At 63.4% G+C, this 17,846-nt stretch overlaps 1 protein-coding gene across 2 annotated transcripts in view; it reads left to right on the top strand.

Moving 5' to 3' along the window:
- Nucleotides 1-331: 331 nt before the first annotated feature.
- Nucleotides 332-17,846, top strand: part of CARS1 (cysteinyl-tRNA synthetase 1) — a 38,482-nt gene continuing 20,967 nt past the window's right edge. Inside the window, exons 1-7 of one of the 2 annotated variants that reach the window (XM_036281147.1) lie at nt 332-412; nt 7,426-7,674; nt 11,015-11,106; nt 12,288-12,376; nt 12,756-12,852; nt 13,252-13,350; nt 14,832-14,981. In XM_036281147.1, the coding sequence (XP_036137040.1) occupies nt 388-412; nt 7,426-7,674; nt 11,015-11,106; nt 12,288-12,376; nt 12,756-12,852; nt 13,252-13,350; nt 14,832-14,981 (801 nt within the window). In that variant the 5' untranslated portion in view covers nt 332-387. The remainder of the gene's footprint in view (nt 413-7,425; nt 7,675-11,014; nt 11,107-12,287; nt 12,377-12,755; nt 12,853-13,251; nt 13,351-14,831; nt 14,982-17,846) is intronic. The other variant, XM_036281146.1, reaches the window with a different exon arrangement.

Raw genomic sequence — 17,846 nt, 5'->3', positions numbered from 1 at the left:
TTCTGGGTGGCTGCAAACCACTGTTTAAGTATGTCTCAGTTTCCCTATTCTGCTTGTCCTGGCTCAGCAGCCTGCCTCAAGATGACCCGTCCTTGAGGTCTGCGTCCAAGGGGGGACTGCGGACCCCACCCGGCTCTCTGCAGGGCCTCGCCGGGCCGAGTCGCCTCCCCCACGTGACCCTGGCGCCGCTGCTCCCGGGCACCAGGGGCCAAGTCAGGACTACAACTCCCAGGATGCCCGGGAGGCGGAGGCGGCGTGGCGCGAGGACGGTTGCCTAGCGACCGTGGGTGTCCCGGAAAGCTAGCCAGGGCGGGGCGGGACTTCCGGGTCAGCAGTTGCATCAGATTCTGAGAAGCTGTGGCAGCGGGAGCGGTGGGGATTCCTAGGATGGCAGGTTCCTCGGGGGAGCAGGGTGAGTGCGCCCCCACAGGGCCGCGGGATGACCTGGGGCGAGGGGCGGGTGGGGGCCTGGCGGGAGACCCCGGGTCGCAGGGGGCTGGGTCCCCGGATGTGAGGGCGGGTGGGGGCCTGGCGGGAGACCCCGGGTCGCAGGGGGCTGGGTCCCCGGACGTGAGGGCGGGTGCGGGGCCTGGGAGGAGACCCCGGGTCGCAGGGGGCTGGGTCCCCGGATGTGAGGGGCGGGTGCAGGGGACCCCGGGTCGCAGGGGGCTGGGTTCCCGGACATAAGGGCCTGGCGGGGGTACCCTGGGTCTGAGCGGCTGGGTCCCCGGACGTGACGCTGGTGCGAGGCCTGGTGGGGGACCCCGGGTCTGAGCGGGCTGGGTCCCCGGACATAAGGGCCTGGCGGGGGTACCCTGGGTCTGAGCGGCTGGGTCCCCGGACGTGACGCTGGTGCGAGGCCTGGTGGGGGACCCCGGGTCTGAGCGGGCTGGTTTCCCGGACATAAGGGCCTGGCGGGGGTACCCTGGGTCTGAGCGGGCTGGGTCCCCGGACGTGAGGGCGGGTGGGGGCCTGGCGGGAGACCCCGGGTTGCAGGGGGCTGGGTCCCCGGATGTGAGGGGCGGGTGCAGGGGACCCCGGGTCGCAGGGGGCTGGGTTCCCGGACATAAGGGCCTGGCGGGGGTACCCTGGGTCTGAGCGGGCTGGTTTCCCGGACATAAGGGCCTGGCGGGGGTACCCTGGGTCTGAGCGGCTGGGTCCCCGGACGTGACGCTGGTGCGAGGCCTGGTGGGGGACCCCGGGTCTGAGCGGGCTGGTTTCCCGGACATAAGGGCCTGGCGGGGGTACCCTGGGTCTGAGCGGGCTGGGTCCCCGGACGTGACGCTGGTGCGAGGCCTGGTGGGGGACCCCGGGTCTGAGCAGGCTGGGTCCCCGGACATGACGGCGAGTGCTGGGCCTGGGGGGGACCCTAGGACAAGCCCCCCGCACCCTCACCCCCGCCAGCTCCGCCCCTATGGGCTGGCCGGGGTCCTCTTGCCCCTACTCTCCCTGCTGACCTCGCCCCTCAGCCCCCAGCTGGACTTCGGACCCGCCAAGCCAGGGTTGTTTGGATTCCAGGCCGGGCAGCATCCAGGGGTGGTTGGAGGGCACCCGAGGTTGGCACGTAGGAAAGTGGGGCTGTGGAAGCCAGGGGTACGCGACGCCACGAAATGGCTTGGGGTTTATGGACGCTTTCATCTCAGCTGGTAAACAGTGGCCTCTGGGATCCGCCCGGCCAGGGCATTATGGCCCACTTGATTGGCCCTGGGCGGTTCCCGGAGCAGCTGCGGCGCTGCCCATGGGTCACTGATGTCAGAGGGGCAGACAGGGGCTTCTGGAGGCTGACCCCCAGTGAGCCACCCTGTAGGTGCTGGAAGTCTGGAGCCGACGCTCCTCAGGAAAACGCCGTGCAGGATGTATTCTCTTGGCTGGCGGGCTTCGAGGCCAGTTCCCGGGGATACGGCCAGCCCTGCCCTCTTTTCAGGCTGTGCGGGCTCCCTCGGCCCCCTGTGGCCCCCTGCTCTCAGGGCACGCTGGGCTGCCAGGGGCGGAGCGCGCCGATGTGGGCGGTAACCAGACGGCAGGGCTGCTGAACCGCACTAGTACCCACCTTCCAGCGTGCCCATGCCGCCCACAGGTGCGCCTGGATTCCAGCACCTTCTCCACCCGCCCCAGAGCCTGACAGCACTCAGAAGTCCACCCACACTGCCCTGGTTCACAGCCCGACGCGAGCTGGCGGGCTGGGCTGGGGTCTCAGCTCTGCCCCTTCCTCAGGTCCAGTGGGGTAACACCTCCTCCCTCCCATGTGGGGGTGTGATTGGCAGTGGACATAAAGGCCAGGGGGCAAAAGTGCTGTCAGGGCAGAAAGTGCAGCTTGGCTCCGATTCTCTTGTAAATGAAAGTGTTTATTTTTTTTAACTGACCTTGTTTTTAGAGAGAGAAAGGAAGGGAGAAGGGAAGAGGAACATCAGTGTGAGAGCAGAACATTGATTGGGCTCCTGCTACGGCTACAGCTGGCAACCGGGCATGTGCCCTCGCCCGGAATCAAACCAGCAACCTTTTGGTGCAGGGGGTGATGCCCAATTAACTGAGCTACACCGGCCAGGGCAAAGTGTGTTCGTTTTGTAACCTAATGGAAATTGTTTTGCGTTTTGTTGCTCCCAAGCTTGAGAATTTGGAGCCTTGGTAAGAAGTGCCCCGCTTTGGAGAGGGCTGCCTAGGTTGGGGTCACCCACCCGATGTCTGCACCTGACAGATTTTCCTGGTCCGTGAGCTCAGGGCACCTCCCGGCTGGTGCTCAGCCAGGACACAGCCTCCGGCTCTCCCCTGCTGCCACCCACACGCCCTGTCCCCAGCTCCCCATCAGAGGAACTTCCGTGGGACAGGAACTAGCAGGGCCCTGGGTGTGCCTGGTGTCCAGTCTCTGAGTGCTGTTTGTTCCCAAGGTCGCGGTCATTGGGAGTGAGCATCTCCCAGACCTGTCAGGAGTTCCTCCTCCACACTCGTCCTCCCATTCCCGGTCACCTTCCCTAACTTGGCTCAGAACGTCGGGTCCCCTGTGATGACCTCGGGTGCACAGCTTCTTTGCAGCTCGAAGGCACGTGTGGCCATTCAGGGCACGGGCCTCATCTCTGAGGACCCCAGGTGGACGGAGCTCCTCCCCGAGGCCTTGCCCTGCAGATTGGTGAGGTCAGACCTACAGCTTGATTTCTCATACAGCTTAACTCAGAGGGTCTCCACGGCAACAGTGCGGCTGGCATGTTCCTCAGCGTGAGTGTGTCAGGCATGGGTCTGGGTGCTTGTCATGGCCTGGGACCCTCAGAGCAGCCCTTTGTGGCAGAATGTGCCCTCATTTCCCTGGACAGCCGACACGCCCAGGGTCCCAAGGAGCTCAGCGACTGGTGCAGCCTCAGAGGCGGAGGCAGGCTGCCATCTGGGCAGCTGATGCAGCAGGGGCCTGCGCCCTGTGCGGGCAGCCTTCAGCGGTCGGCTGCAGAGTGGCGGCAGGGTGCCTTGGAGCGGGGCAGACGGGGATGAAGCTGCCATCTGGGCAGCTGATGCAGCAGGGGCCTGCGCCCTGTGCGGGCAGCCTTCAGCGGTCGGCTGCAGAGTGGCGGCAGGGTGCCTTGGAGCCGGGCAGACGGGGATGAAGCTGCCATCTGGGCAGCTGATGCAGCAGGGGCCTGCGCCCTGTGCGGGCAGCCTTCAGCGGTCGGCTGCAGAGTGGCGGCAGGGTGCCTTGGAGCGGGGCAGACGGGGATGAAGCTGCCATCTGGGCAGCTGATGCAGCAGGGGCCTGCGCCCTGTGCGGGCAGCCTTCAGCGGTCGGCTGCAGAGTGGAGGCAGGGTGCCTTGGAGCTGGGCAGACGGGGATGAAGCTGCTGCGTGTGCAAGAAAAGGGACGTGCACGTGTCCAGAGTGCAGACGTGCTCATCCGTGAGCTCGTGCTTACGGGACTGACCTTTTCGTTCTCCTAGGAGCCCTGGCTCGTTGCTCAGCAGTTAGAGCATCGGCCCGAGGACCAGAGAGTCCCGGGTTTGATTCGGTTTAGGACATGTACCTCGGTTGTCGTTCAGTCCCCAGTCCTGGTCAGGGTCGTGTGGGAGGCAACCAGTCGATATGTCTCTCTGACATCAATGTCTCTCTCCCTCCCTCCCACTGGATCTCAGGATAAATGGGAAAATATCCTCAGGTGAGGATTTAAATAAAAACGAGTCAGGAGATCATGCCCTCGGGTGTAGATCAGCCCCTCCAGGGTCCATGCTGCTCCTCCCGGGGGCACGGGGGCCATCTGCTCACACCTTGTCAGCAGCAGCAGCTGTGAAGGCATCTGGACACTGTGATAACCACAGGCATGTGTGAGACACCGGAAATCAAAGGCCCAGGGGCAGCGTCACTGGCGGTGGAAGTGGTTACTCAGGTAGTTCTGCCTCTTTAACTGGTTCCCTACCCAGAAGGTGTGCGCCGAACACCAGCTCTGCCACACGCTGCCGGCCTGGACAGTCCCCACAGCAAGGTCAGCGGGGGCGGGGCCGTGACAGTGAGGACTGATGTACGTCCGCCTGAAGGTCAGGGTGGCTGACCGCGGAACAGAAACCCCAAAGCCTCAAGGGTCACAGGGCTTCCTCTCCTGTCACTACCTCCCATGGCAGGTGCTGCTGAGCCCCACCAGGTGGCTCAGACCAGGCTGCCTCCCTCTGGGCTGCACCGGCCGCCAGGACCTCGCTGGACCCTTGCCTGCCGGTCGTCCCGGCAGGAGGCCGAGAGGGCCACTCGGGGGCTCAGCGGGGCGGTGGGCCTGCTGGCCAAAACCAGCCCCGAGCCAGGACCAGGGACTGAGGACCTGGGTCTGGGGAGCCCAGCACTCTGCCCTTGAGGAACGGTGGGTGGCGGGGGCAGGGGCAGGCTGAGCCCGGAGGAGGAACAGGAGTGGGGTCGGGCGGCGAGCAGTGGGCACTGAGGTCTGAGGACCGGCTGCATTGCTTTCCAGAAGGTGTGAGCCAGAGGGGAGGCTGAGGTCAGCCTCGGGGCCGGTGTGCAAGGGCCTTGAGCACATTTCCAGAATCGAGGTCTTGCTTTGAGTTTGGAAGGGTCACCTGTCCCCTCCCCCTCGTGGGGGATGGAGGGAGGAGAGGCCTCTGAGGCCAGCAGACCAGGAAGGACCCAAGGCCATGGTGGCCTGGGCCCATGGCAGCAGGGGGCAGGCTTGGGAGGACTGGGCTTGGTGTGGGGTTCGGTAAGGGAGTAAGCGATGGAGGTGCCCAGATTTGGGGGTGAGACATGATGCCTGGGGACACCCCAAGGACAAGTGATAACTGGACTTAGGGGCTGGTGCTCAGGAGGGAGGTGGGACCAGAGGGGGCATTGGGAGGAGGATCCCTAGGGAGGAGGTCCTGGGGTCCCCCCGGGGCGGCATTGCCCCCTCCCGCTGGTGGAGAGCAGGGGTGCGCACGCCTCTCTGGGGATGCCTTCCTGAAGCCTTTCCCAGCCCCCTTTCAGAGAGCCACCTGGGCAGGCTGGGCATCCCCCAGGAAAGGGGGGGGCCCAGGAGGAGGGGCGGCTGCAGAGGGAGGGGCAGGATCCCTGGGGGAGCCTTTGAGGAAGGGGGAATCCGCAGAGCTGGGCACTGCCAGGGCGCCTCCCAGAGCTGGCGGTGCTGCTGAGTGGACCTGAGGGGTGGGGCAGAGGGGAGGGGGCCCAGGTGGTTGAAGGCGGGGCTGGCACAGGCCCCCCTGCTGGTGGGAGGACCAGGGAGGGAGAGGCAAGGTGCCTGTGGCTTCACTCAGGGCTGCGGTCCGTGGATGTGCACAGTTTCCTGCCTTTGCTGGGGGTCCCCTGGTCTCAGGCCTGTGATTTCAGGAGGGGCCTTAGGAAGCCCTGGGCTTTCTCAGCTGGTGGTCTGGCCAGGCTCAGGACGTTCCTGCCCCCAGAAGGCGGCTCTCCTGTGCTGTGTCTGCACAGTGCTGCCAGTTGGCTGACGGGGGATGTTCCCTCCAGCTGACGGGCAGGAGGCTCCAAGGAGGGGCCTCTGCACGGGAGCCTCTGGCCCCTGCATCGCGACCTAGTTTGCTCAATACGCGCTTGGTGCGGGGACTGCAATTACCTGCGGCCGTCCTGCAAGCCGAGGCTGTCCTAGGAGCTCCCCGGATGCCAGCCCCCCTCCCTGCCTCCTCCCTTCCCTCTGGAGGCCCAGGCTGCCCAGACCGTGGTTAATGGGTGTGTAACTCCTGCGGCGGATGTAATTATAGTTACCACAACAGTGATGATAATAAAAATACCCACTGATTGGGCTCTGGCGGCATGCCAGGCGGCCTTGAAACATTTACTACTGTGGTTTCGCCCGTGCCCGCCAGCTTTGCCAGTGTGCTGTCGGGAGCCTGCGCCTCCTGGAGGAGAGGACCACCTTCGCGGGCATCCCCGAGCAGCTTCCCAAACCACGGCCGTGCCACGGAGCTGTCGCGGTGCCCTCGCGAGAGGGCGGATGTGCTTAGTGTAGAAGCCGTGAGTGTAAATGACCGGGGACGTGAAGCTCCCTGTGCCCGCTGGTCCGGGACAGCGCGGCACCCCACCGAGGCCTTACCCTGCCCGCTATTGCTTGCATCTCCGATGGAATCGTGGGCGAGGACCGTCCTTGTTCTTTCCCGCTGACGCCTGCAAGCTCAGGAGGCTGCTCCGAGCGGGAAGGCGTGAGCCCGCCCCCCGACTCCTTCCCTTGGCCAGAGGGCCTGGTGCGGCCTGCTCCCTGCTTGGCAAGCCTGGGTCTGTGCCCCCCCAGCGCCTGGTCCCCATCCCCCACACCAGAGATGAACGCTGGCATCGAAGGGGTGAGAGCAGGTTTTATTCAGGGACTGGACGGTGGGGAAGGGCTGAGCTCTGTGTGCGCAGAGGGCTGGGGTGTGTCCGTGTCCTGCAGTCAGCGCCGCCTGCCCGCTGGTGGTTCTGAGGCTGGGACTCTGTCCTCCCCACGGGGATGGGCCTTTCCTTCCCGCTGGTTCCCTCCTAGGGCAGCGCCTTCCGGTCCCCGAGAGACCCTCGTGGGGGAAGAGAGCTGGGGCTCCCGGCCCCCTCACTGACTGCTCTGAGAAGGGGAGGGTCCCCTCTCGGGGCAGCGCTCGGACCTGGTCATTAGGACTGAGTTCTGCAGTCTCACCCTCCCCTCGCCGCTCAGGCTGCGGCGCCTGGCCGAGCGCTGCACCCCACACAGAGGGGTTTGCTTTTCCTTTAACTGAGGCGAATCCACGCGGCGTCACGTTACCCATTTGAACACGGACGATTCCATGGCTTTCAGTGCAGCCACTTTTGTGCGAGCAGCAACTCAAACGTTTTCAAACCCCAGCTGCAACCCGTGAGCAGTCACCCCCTCCCAGCCCAGGCGACCACCAGCGGGTCTGCGTTCTGTCTCTGGGCTTACCTGTCCTGGACAGCTGGTTACCCGCAAAGGGTGCCTGTCGGCCCGACTGACGCCGTGTGCCTCTGTCTTTGCAGCTCCTGACTACAGGTCCATCCTGAGCATTAGAGACGAGGCAGCCAGGGTGCGGGCCCTGGACGAGCACCTGAGCACGCGTAGCTACGTGCAGGGCTACTCCCTGTCCCGGGCAGACGTGGATGTGTTCAGGCAGCTCCCGGCCCCTCCTGCAGACACACGTCTCTTCCACGTGGCCCGCTGGTTCAGGCACGTAGAAGCCGTCCTGGGCAGCCCCCGCGGCGGAGGCCAGCCTGGTGGGCTCCAAGCAAGTGAGTAGCAGGGCGGGTCCCCAGCCGAGAACCTCTCCTGTCACGGGTCGCCTCCAAGGTCAGGGCCCTGATGCATGGCGCTGGTTGGCCACAGTGCCCAGAGGAGCCCAGGGGCTGGCTTCTGTCACCACGTGGAGCCAGCGGCCTGGTGGCCAGACAGTGCTCCCTGAGCCGGCTCTTGGAGACCAGGACCCCGTGGTCTTTCAGCCAAGACCTTGCCCGACTCGGCTCCCACCTGGTCGTTCCTCTTGTTCTTCCATAAGGAGGCAGTGTGTGTCCCGGGTCAGAATGGTTTGTCCCAAAGCACGAGTGACCGACAAATGTCAGACTTGCTCAGAACCAGGAGTCAGTCACCTGTGGCTTTGGGACAAACCGTCAGAGAGCACGGCCCCGCCCGCCAGTGCTGTCCCACGCAGCGTGGCCCCTCGCTTCGGGGCCCCAGTTCCCGTCTCGTCCTTTCCTCCGATGAATGCGCCCTACGCCCTTCGGCAGCTCGCCTGCTCCTCATCTTTCGGCACTCAACCCGCACCCCAGACTCCTGCGAGGGGCAGGCCACCTGCTGCCGCTCCTGGGCCTGCTGGGGTCTCCCAGACTCCTTGTGGTGTACCGGCCCACACACCCGCAGCGCGGCCTGGCCCCGGTGACAGGTGACCGCGGAGCCCCGGGCGGTTCTGGGTGACCCTGCGGCAAGCGCCCGGCTGCAGCATCGGGGCTGTTGCTGCGCAGGTCGTTTTTGTCCGTGTGTCAGCACAGTGACCCAGGTGACATCGGTGGTGTCAGGCTGTGCCCCTGGGCCTAGACTCCGCGGCATGGCTGGCACCGAGTTCCAGGAGCGATCTTGCTGAAAGAATGATGCCGATGTAGGCGTCATCCACACTGAGACGGACAGGTCTCTGCACCTGCGGGTGCCGGAAGGGAGGGCCACTCTGGCGGGTGTCGCCCGTGACCAGCGAGGCTGCTCCAGACCGACTCCGCGGCGAGGGTTATCCTGCCGCCTGCCAGCCTGCGAGCCGGGGCCTGGGCCCGTGTGGCTGCCTGTCCGCCTGTGGCCCCAGTGCGCCCGGCGCCCTGGGCAGGTCTTCGCCCGCGTCCCTGCGCCTCAGCAAGGGGCAGCTGCCGTCTCAGCTCCGACGTCCTGTCCTGGCTGGGCGGGCGTATCTTCCAGCCCTCGCTCCCAAGCACCCCGCCTTCCTTTCCCCAGTCCCTTCTCCCGCTGGGTCACCAGCAGCTAACGTCTTTGCTCGTCGCTGTCCTCCTGCTGGCCCTCCAGTCTGAGTTCCCACCTCTCATGCCGTCTCCCCAGGCCGGGGTCTCCAGCCTGAGGCGCCCTCTGTGCCGCCTCAGCCCCTTCCCGGGACTCAGCCCCCCCGCCCCCCCCCGCTGTGTTTGGGGGTCTGTGAAGCGTGGGGGAGCTCGGTTGTCTGGCTGTGGGGTGCTGTGTGAGGGCGGGACACCTGCTAATGAGTGTCCTTTAAAGCACAGGGACATGGCAGCTGGTGTAAGGGACTCTAATGAAAGGGGTCCCCTCTGAAATAAGGGGTCCTATATCACAGCCCCAACTGTCCCCTTGGCAAATAGGGGCTTGTATGTGCCAGGCTTCCTTGGACGTGGCAGAGCAGCCCTTTGGGGCCCAGCGTCGCTCCGGCTGGTGTCCCTGGGCACACCCTCAGCCGTATCCTGTTGCCAGTCGTCCTGAGTCGTCTCAGATGAGCCTCCAGCCCTGTGGACCGAGCCCTTCCTGCTTAGCAGGGTGCGTGCTGGTGGCCACGGGGTACACGGCAGTGCAGGGCAGCCCGGCCAGTCCCCGTCGTCCCAGCCGGCAGTGGCCCTTGTTCCAGGGTCAGGAGTCAGTGTGACGGGGGTGATGGAGTCATCAAGGGCAGAATGGCTGAGAGCTCCCTGTAGGGTGGCGGCATTGCGAGCTGGCAGGCTGGGTCCTGACTGCTGAGCGTTTGATCTGCGAGGATTTGGGCTCTTCCAGGCTCAAGTGGCCACCTGTCCGTTTGCTGGCACCTACCCAGCCGTCCGTCTGTCTGTCCTGCACCTGCTCGCCCCGTCTCTGTGCGTGCACACACCTGCCTTCCTCTCCCCTTCGCCTGGCACTGGTGTGCGTCCTCTGTGTGCTGATGTGACCTTCGGCGGATGTGGGGTCCCAGGCCCAGCTTCTCCGAGACTCGCATGGGAAGCAGCGTGTGGTGACCCCCGGGCTGCCTTCAGCATAGACTGGCCTGTGCGGGTGTCACTGTGGCAGGCTGGCCGCCCGAGAGAACCCTCTGCCAACACAGGCGAAGGCCGGGAGGGGACGGGAAGAGGGCAGCTGGGTGGCTGCAGGGCTGGTGGGGAAGACGGGGAGCAGGTGGCGCTGACTTCCGCAGGGGCCCATCCGGGCACCGCCTCGTGCAGGATGGAGCGCGGCACAGAGCGGGTTGTGGGCGAGGGCTGAGGGACCATCACCGATGCCCACGGGCTGCGAGTGACCACCTTAGCGTAGCTCCTGGGCCTGGGCCCAGCCTCAGCCCCCGAGGCTCAGACGCAGATGCGCGGGGCCCGGACCGCCTTCGCCCAGCTGGACGCGTGGGCCGGGCCTGGGCCGCAGGAAGGGCAGTGAGCACACAGCCTGGGCCAGGGCCCCGCTAAGGCGGGCAGAGGTGGAGAGTGGGCTGCCAGGAGAAGGTGACTGGGCGAGGTGCCACTCCACGAGCCCTGCCCGGCACAGGGACGCCCCGGCCTGTTTTCAAGGCGGTCAAGGACCCACGGAGCTGGAAGCCGCGGGTGCCTGGGTCAGCCCTGTTAGGACTCCCCTGCTTGCCGTGGGGTGTGGAGCCGGCTTCCTGCTTACCCACGTCTGACAGACAAGCGCTGGCAGCCGTTCTGACTGACTTCCTGTGGCCACGAGCCAGCAGCTGTATCTTTCCTGGCCTGCCTTCTCCTGCCCTGGCACTGGCCCCACGGGCATGCGCCAAAGGAGGTGCCCTGGACAGGGCACCCGAGTTGTATGTTGCACTGCAGACCGGCAGTGTGACTCATGTTTGCAGGGCCTGCACCTCCTCCTGACCCGTGAGCCGTGTCTGGTGCTGGCGCGTGTGAGCAGGGCACCTGTGAGAAGGGCAGTGGGGTGCATTGGGTCTCCCCGGCTCTGCTCGGGATTGGGGTGGCCGTGGGAATCACCGTGGCACAGATGGTGAGCACAGCTGAATGGAGAAGCAGTCGCGTTTGAGGTGGGCGGTGCTGGCAGGGTCGGTTATTCAACATTTATTCAACATTGTGTCGGGTTCATTGGAAACAGTGTCTCTGTTGCGAGAACACGTCTGGTGACTCAGCTGCTCTCTCTGCTCTGCAGGCAGAAGCCGGCGAGTGCAGCCCCCGTGGTCCCCCCCGGCGGGGTCCGAGCCCTGCGAGCTGCGCCTGTACAACAGCCTCACCCGCAATAAGGTCAGCAGGGTCACCCGGTGGGGGCGGGGCAGCTCTGCAGGAGTCCTGCGGCCCTGCCAACCCTGGAACTGTCCGCCTCTGGCGCTGGGCTCCGGGTTCCATGAGCCCAGGCGTGAGGCCCCCCTGCTCCGGTGAGGCCCGGGCAGGGCCACCCGCCTGTCGCCGTCGGCCTGGAGTCCGAGTCAGTCCCTGGCCCTGCCCGAGCGGGAATGTCCGCGGTCCTCGGGCCGAGCCAGGTGTTGGCCTGCTTTCGAAGAGGACCTAGGTGACGGCAGACACCGCGGTGTGCGCCAGGCAGAGCAGGCCAGGGTGTGGGCGTGTTCTGTTCTCCTTGGCTGGTGGCCCCAGTGTTTGGGCCGACAAGCTCCCTGGGGGATGTCGGAGGCCCCTGAACCGGGCGGAGGCGGTGGGCCATTCAGGGGTGGAGCAGTCCAGGGCTTCGTCCGAGCGGTCCCGCTTCCAGGCCGGCCTTCTAGGGGCGTGAGCCCTGGGCAAGTGCTTGGGGCTGGGGTCTTCACCCGTGGCAGGACGCCAGCCACGCCCGCCTCCCACCCTGCCTCCAGGAGCAAGTCCCGGCCCTGCCCAGCGCGCAGCGGCCTGGCCGCAGTGGGTGCCCGGCTCTGGTCGTGCCCTGCTAGGGCAGCGTGTCCAAGGAAACACGGGTGTTTGTGTCTTCTGCCTCCGGGCCGAGGAGAGTCCCGGGAGGAAGAGGCTCGACGACCAGGGCTTCTGGGTCCATGGGAAGTTGCCTCCAAGAGTCTAATTGGATTTTAAATCCTTACCCAAGGATATTTTTCCATTTTTCTTCAGATAGAGTGGGAGGGAGGGAGGAGGGGTTGGGGAGAAAGAGAAACATGATGTGAGAGGAACATATCAACTGGCTGCCTCCCGCATGACCCCGACTGGGGCTGGGGACAAACTGCAACCGAGGTGCGTGCCCTTGACAGGAATTGAACCCGCGACACGTTGGTCCGCCAGCCGATGCTCTAACTGCTGAGCCGAACCAGTCAGGGCTGCGATTGGACTCTTCACCAGCCCCGACTCTGTGACCTTTTCAAAGCAGACGGTCCCTGTTGAATTCTGTTGAAAGCCCACCAGCCGCAGCCTCTGTCCGTTGCTGGCCTGGGTGGTCCCCCACAGCCGCCTCTCTTGTGATCACCATTCCCTCCTTTTTCCCAAAGGACGTGTTTGTTCCTCAAAACGGGAGACGAGTGACGTGGTATTGCTGTGGGCCCACCGTCTACGACGCGTCTCACATGGGACATGCCAGGTGGGCGCTGCCGGGCGCTGGGCGGGCGGCTCACGGGACCCCCAGCCCTGCAGAGATCCGTCTGCTGCCGGAACCGGGCGTTCAGCGGAAATCAGCCCGACCTTTCCCTCTCGCTTTTAAGAGAAAAACGTTCTTTCCATGAGCAGTCCTCAGTCACTGGAGAGCAATTAGAGAATACTGGTGACCAAAAGCAGAACGCCCTCGGCCCGTCGGTCCCACTCGGACACGCCGGGACAGTTTCCCACCTACCTGGAGGCCCCCACCCGCAGCTCTGACGGGAGGGCCCAGCACCGAGTCCCTGGCTCTGAGGGGCCCGTGGCAGCGGCGGGCTGTGGCGCGCTCGGCACGGTGGGAAAACTCTGCCCCGTCTCCGCTGTAGGTCCTACATCTCCTTCGACATCTTGAGAAGGGTGCTGAGGGATTACTTCAAGTTCGACGTGTTTTATTGCATGAACATCACAGACATCGACGACAAGGTAAACGGTGTTCACGGTCACTTTGTAAAGAAATGACCTTGGGATAAATGAACACCGTGAGGTAGGCTTGAGCCAGCACAGCTCTCGACCTGGAGAATGTGATCGGAGTCCCTTCGAGGATCAGTGTCCCAGTCCATGCAAGTGACAGTGTCCCATGTTCAGATGTGTACATGCTGGTTGAAAGCCGCGTGTCCCGGACCAAGTGGGCACATGATCATGGGGGTCCCCGTGGGAGATGCTGGGGGTCCCAAGGACAGGCTTGGAGCCAGTGGTTGGGGCTGGGGGTGGCGTTTGGTTCTCTGATGGCGCTGGGGGCACAGTCGTCCTCACCCAGGGTGCTCCTGCTGCACCGAGTCAGACGCGGGCTCTGAACGTCACCCCCTTTGCCTTTGCTCCCAGATCATCAGAAGGGCCCGGCAGAGCTACCTGTTCGAGCAGTACCGGGGGAAGCAGCCCCGCCCGGCCCAGCTCCTGGAGGACGTGCGCGCCGCCCTGCAGGTGGGCCCTCGCTGTCTGCTCCTGCGTCCTGGTCACGGCACCTGGCTAGTCGTGGCTGTCCCTCAGGGTCACCCGGCTCTCGGTCACCTGACGGACATACAGACGGGGCGCGGCGTCGGTGACCGTCCCGCCACTTGTGGGGGATGCCGGGACTCGTCGGCATGCCGCTACCCCACTGGCGTGCGATGCTCCTGTGGTCGCCAGGCGTCCTGCTCGGCCCGGTCACAGCCGGTCAGGCCTGCTGCGCAGACAAGAGGCTGTGCCGAGTCGTAGCCCAGGAAATGCCCAGGCTGCTGAGGACGTGTTCTGCCAGCCTGGTGCTTTCGTTTGGGTAGACAGCGTTACAAGTTGTCGCACTACCCAGTGAGCTTAGCTTGAATCGTCTTACTCTCTTTAATGGTCACTATCTCTAGTAATCGCAGTAATAATTACTGGTGCATCTCATCTCTGGATTAAACAAATGGAATAAAACGACAGCTTAGCGATCTGGCCAACCAAGGGGAAGGCCCACGTGGCTGGGGGCCTCCTGAAGTCCTAGGTGACACCCCTGTGTCATCCCCGGCGCAGCCTCAGGAGGACTGTTCTTACACCCACTTCGCGTCAGAGCAGCAGGCAGGGGCGCGTGGCCGGGCCTGCCGGGGCCGGGCCTCGGTCTCCCAGTTACCGCCCTGCCTGCCACCTGGGGACAGCTGGGACACTTCACGACAGACTTTTTTTTTTTTTTAATGAAAAAAAATCGATTTTATTTTTTAGAACAGAAAAATGTACACATTTACAGAAAAACTGAGAAGCCAGTACAAAGAGTTCCCATGTAGCCCACACCCAGTTCCTTCCGTCATTAACATCTTACGTCACGATGGTGCATTGTTGAAACAAATGAGTTCATGGTGGTACATTATTATCATCTGACGTCCACAGTGTATTTAGATTCTTTTTAGTTTTTCCCTGACGTCCTTTTGCTGCCCCGAGCCCCATCCAGGGCACCACGGTGTGTCAGTTCTCACATCTGTAGGCTCCTCTTGGCTGTCAGACTTTGTTTTTAATGATCCCGACAGTTTTGATCGGATCCTTTGTTTTTGGTTTTCTTTATCCTCATCTGAGGACATTTTTGCATTTATTTTCAGATAGAGTGAGAGGGAGAGGGGGAGGGGGAGAGAGAGAAACATTGACGTGAGAGAGACACATCGAGTGGCTGCCACCCACACGACCCAACCAGGGCCGGGGACGAACCGCAACCGAGGTGTGTGCCCTTAACGGGAACCGAACCCGGGCCTCTGGTCCATGGGCCGACGCTCTAACCGCTGAACCAAACCTGCCAGGCTGATCAGATACTTTGTAGGATGCTCCACTGCTAGAATTTTCTGTGATTTTCTCGTGGGTGGCTCGGGGAGGACACAGACTTCGCGCTCGCCGCCAGCCGTGGCTGCGGGGCCTTGGCGGCGGGGTCTGGCTCACAGCCTCGCCCTCTCCTGTGGTTGCAGCCCTTCTCCGTGAAGCTCAGTGAGACCTCGGACCCCGACAAGAAGCAGATGCTGGAGCGCATCCAGCAGGCGGTGCAGCTCGCCGCGGAGCCGCTGGAGAAGGCCCTGCGGTCTGGCCTCCCCGCCGAGGATGTGGACCGCCACGCCCAGGTGAGAGCGCGGGCCGGCCCGCTGCAGGGCTCACCACGCCGCGTGGTCCTGTGCCCGAGCCCACGCCAGGTCGGCGCACCTCCATCCCACGGCCTCCTGCCCCTCTCGCTGCAGTGAGCCGTGGGGTCCCCACCACTTCCCTCAGATAATCAGGAGGTACACTTGGAGTGTGTGGGGAGCGGCCTTCCCTCAAAATGATCTCAAGGTTACCCAGTGGGCTCTCTGGGCACTCCCTGGACTTGGGCCCTCCGCGGGCTGGCTCTCCTGCCTCCCCGCACAGTGAGCTGCCCTGGGCCCCTTCCCGCTTTCCCAGCCTGAGCTGCTGGGGCCTGGCTGCCGCCTGTCACCTTCCCCTGCGGACATCAGGCTGGGCCATCTCCCTGCCAACAGCTGGCAGATCCGCCGAGGGCCCTTATCCTTTACACCAGTGCCCCCTGCTGGTCGCCCTCTTCAAACCCGGGAACTTCCTGAGGAGGGTCAGGCGCCCCAGCCGGGACCAGCGCTTCGCCACGGGAGTGCCCCTGAGATGGGACAGCGGCAGGCTGTCCTCACTGCTGTGGGGGCTGGGCCCAGCTCCTCAGCCCTCCTCCTGTGTCCTTGTTGACAGTGCCGCTGTGACTTTTCTCCCAGTTGTTTCACTAATATCGTTTTTTTTTTTCTTTATCCTCACCCAAGGACATTTTTCCATTTTTCTGTTCAGATAGAGTGGAGGGAGAGAGAGAGAGAAAATCAGTGTGAAAGGGACACATCGAGTGGCTGCCACCCGCACGACCCAACCAGGGCCGGGGACAAACTGCAACCGAGGTACATGCCCTTAGTGGGAACCAAACCCAGGTCCCTCTGGACCGCAGGCCAACGCTCTAACTGCTGAGCCAGACTGGCCAGGGCACTAATATATATATCTTTTAATTGTGGTAAAATACACAGAACACAAAATTTACCATCTTTTTATTTTTCATTATTTTGAAAAACACTTTAAAAATTGATGTAGGGGAGAGGAAGGGAGAGGGAGAGAGAGATAGAAACATGGATGAGAGAGAACATCGACTGGCCGCCTCCTGCACGCGCCCCACTGGGGATCGGGCCACAACCTGGGCCTGTGCCCGGACCGGGAATCCATCTGGCGACCTCCTGGTGCAGGGTCGACGCTCCAGCACCGAGCCGGGCTGGCCGGGCCAGTGCGCTGTTCTCCACGGCAGCACGGGGATTTGGTTCCGCGTCCTCGCCACACTCGCTCCTTTCTGCCCGTCCGATGGTGGCATCCCAGGGGGTGGCATCGCACTGCCATCTGGGTCCGGATGTCCCTTGGCGGTGTGTCTGGCGGTGGAGTTGCTGGGCTGTGGGGATGTATCTGGGCGACTGTCAGGGCCCCAACACCACCACCCTCACGGTCGCTGCTCCCCGAAAGGACATGTGGGACTCGGCGTGCGCTGTCCTCGCCCCCGAGGCTTGTTTATCCCAGGGGCGCCGCCACGGGAGAGGCTCGGGCGAGTCTGCAGGGGCGAGGGGCGCAGAGCGTGCTCCCCACCAGGAAACACGCAGCGCAGGCGTGGAGTGCTGACTCATCAGCACCTCCCCTGCACGCCCACCCCACCCCGCACCCCGGAGGAGAGCAGGTGTGTGTTCCCATCGGCCACACCTCGGCCCGGACACAGCCCGGGCACCCTGCCGGCAGGTTGTGCTGCCCCGCTGGCTTCCCAGTCCCGTGCATTCGTGTGCCCAGCGCGTCTGCTGCACGGTCTCCTCCTCGTGGGGGCTGCCGGCTGAGTGGTCAGGGACCGGCGTGGCTGCCGGAGGCTGCGTCTGCCGCCCGTCCACCGGCCTCGCTGCCTTTGTTCACTGGTCTGGAGCCCTCGGTGTCTGTGACGCTACCCTTTGTTATTTCAGTGTGTTGCAGACACTTCTTCCCAGTTTGTCGCTTTTCTTTTTACTTTTTAAGAACAAAAGGTCTTGCCCGGGCCGGTTTCGCTCAGTGGTTAGAGCGTTGGCCCACAGACCAGAGTCGTGGATTCGATTCTGGTCAAGGGCACGTACCTCGGTTGCGGTTCATCCTCGGCCCTGGTCGGGGTCGTGCAGGAGGCAGCCAGTGGATGTGTCTCTATCACATCAGTGTTTCTCTCTCTCTCATTCTCTCTCCCTCCCTCCCACTCTATCTGAAGATAAATAGAAAAATGTCCTCTGGTGAGGATTAAAAAAAAAGTCTTAATTGTAATACTATCAAATCTGTGTGTTTCCTTTTATACTTAGTATTTTTGTGTCTTAAGAAATGTTCCCTACCCTAAAACATAAAGATACACTCCAGTGTCCCTTCTAGAGATGTCTAAGTTGTACGGTCTGCATGTGTCTTCGATCCCCTAGAATTCGCTCCCACAGAGGCTGAGTGGGGATCATCAGTGCCCCTTTGGTACAAGTCAGCTGGGGGGTCTCAGCTTGGTCCACTGGTCATACAAGCCATGCTGCCTGCGTGCCAGGCGGCGGGCCCCCAGGTCTGGGGAGGGCAGAGGCCTGTTTGTCTTCAGGAGCGTTTTGAATTCTCAGCTTGTTGAGTCCACGCGAGGCTCTGCGGGATTTTGAGCGCGGTATCCAAGAATCACTGCAGCTCCACCTTCGCCCTGGTGTCCTCTCTTCTGTCTTTCTGCTTCATCGGTCTTTTAAAGAGCAGGTTTTCGGGGCAGTTTCAGGTTCACAGTAAAATTGAGGGAAGGGCCAGAGGTTTCCCAGGTGCCCCTGCACCCACACGCACAGCCTCCCAGGGGACCCAGCATCATCCCCCGAGTCCACGGTTGACATGAGAGTCCCTCCTGTGCTGTGCGCTCTGTGGGTTGGGACAGAAGTGTGATGCCCCGTGTCCTCCAGTACAGTCTC

This window comes from Molossus molossus, unplaced genomic scaffold (genome assembly GCF_014108415.1).
Source record: "Molossus molossus isolate mMolMol1 unplaced genomic scaffold, mMolMol1.p scaffold_m16_p_31, whole genome shotgun sequence".
NCBI classification, from domain to species: Eukaryota; Metazoa; Chordata; class Mammalia; order Chiroptera; family Molossidae; genus Molossus; species Molossus molossus.
This window is presented reverse-complemented; position numbering and strand designations above follow the sequence as displayed.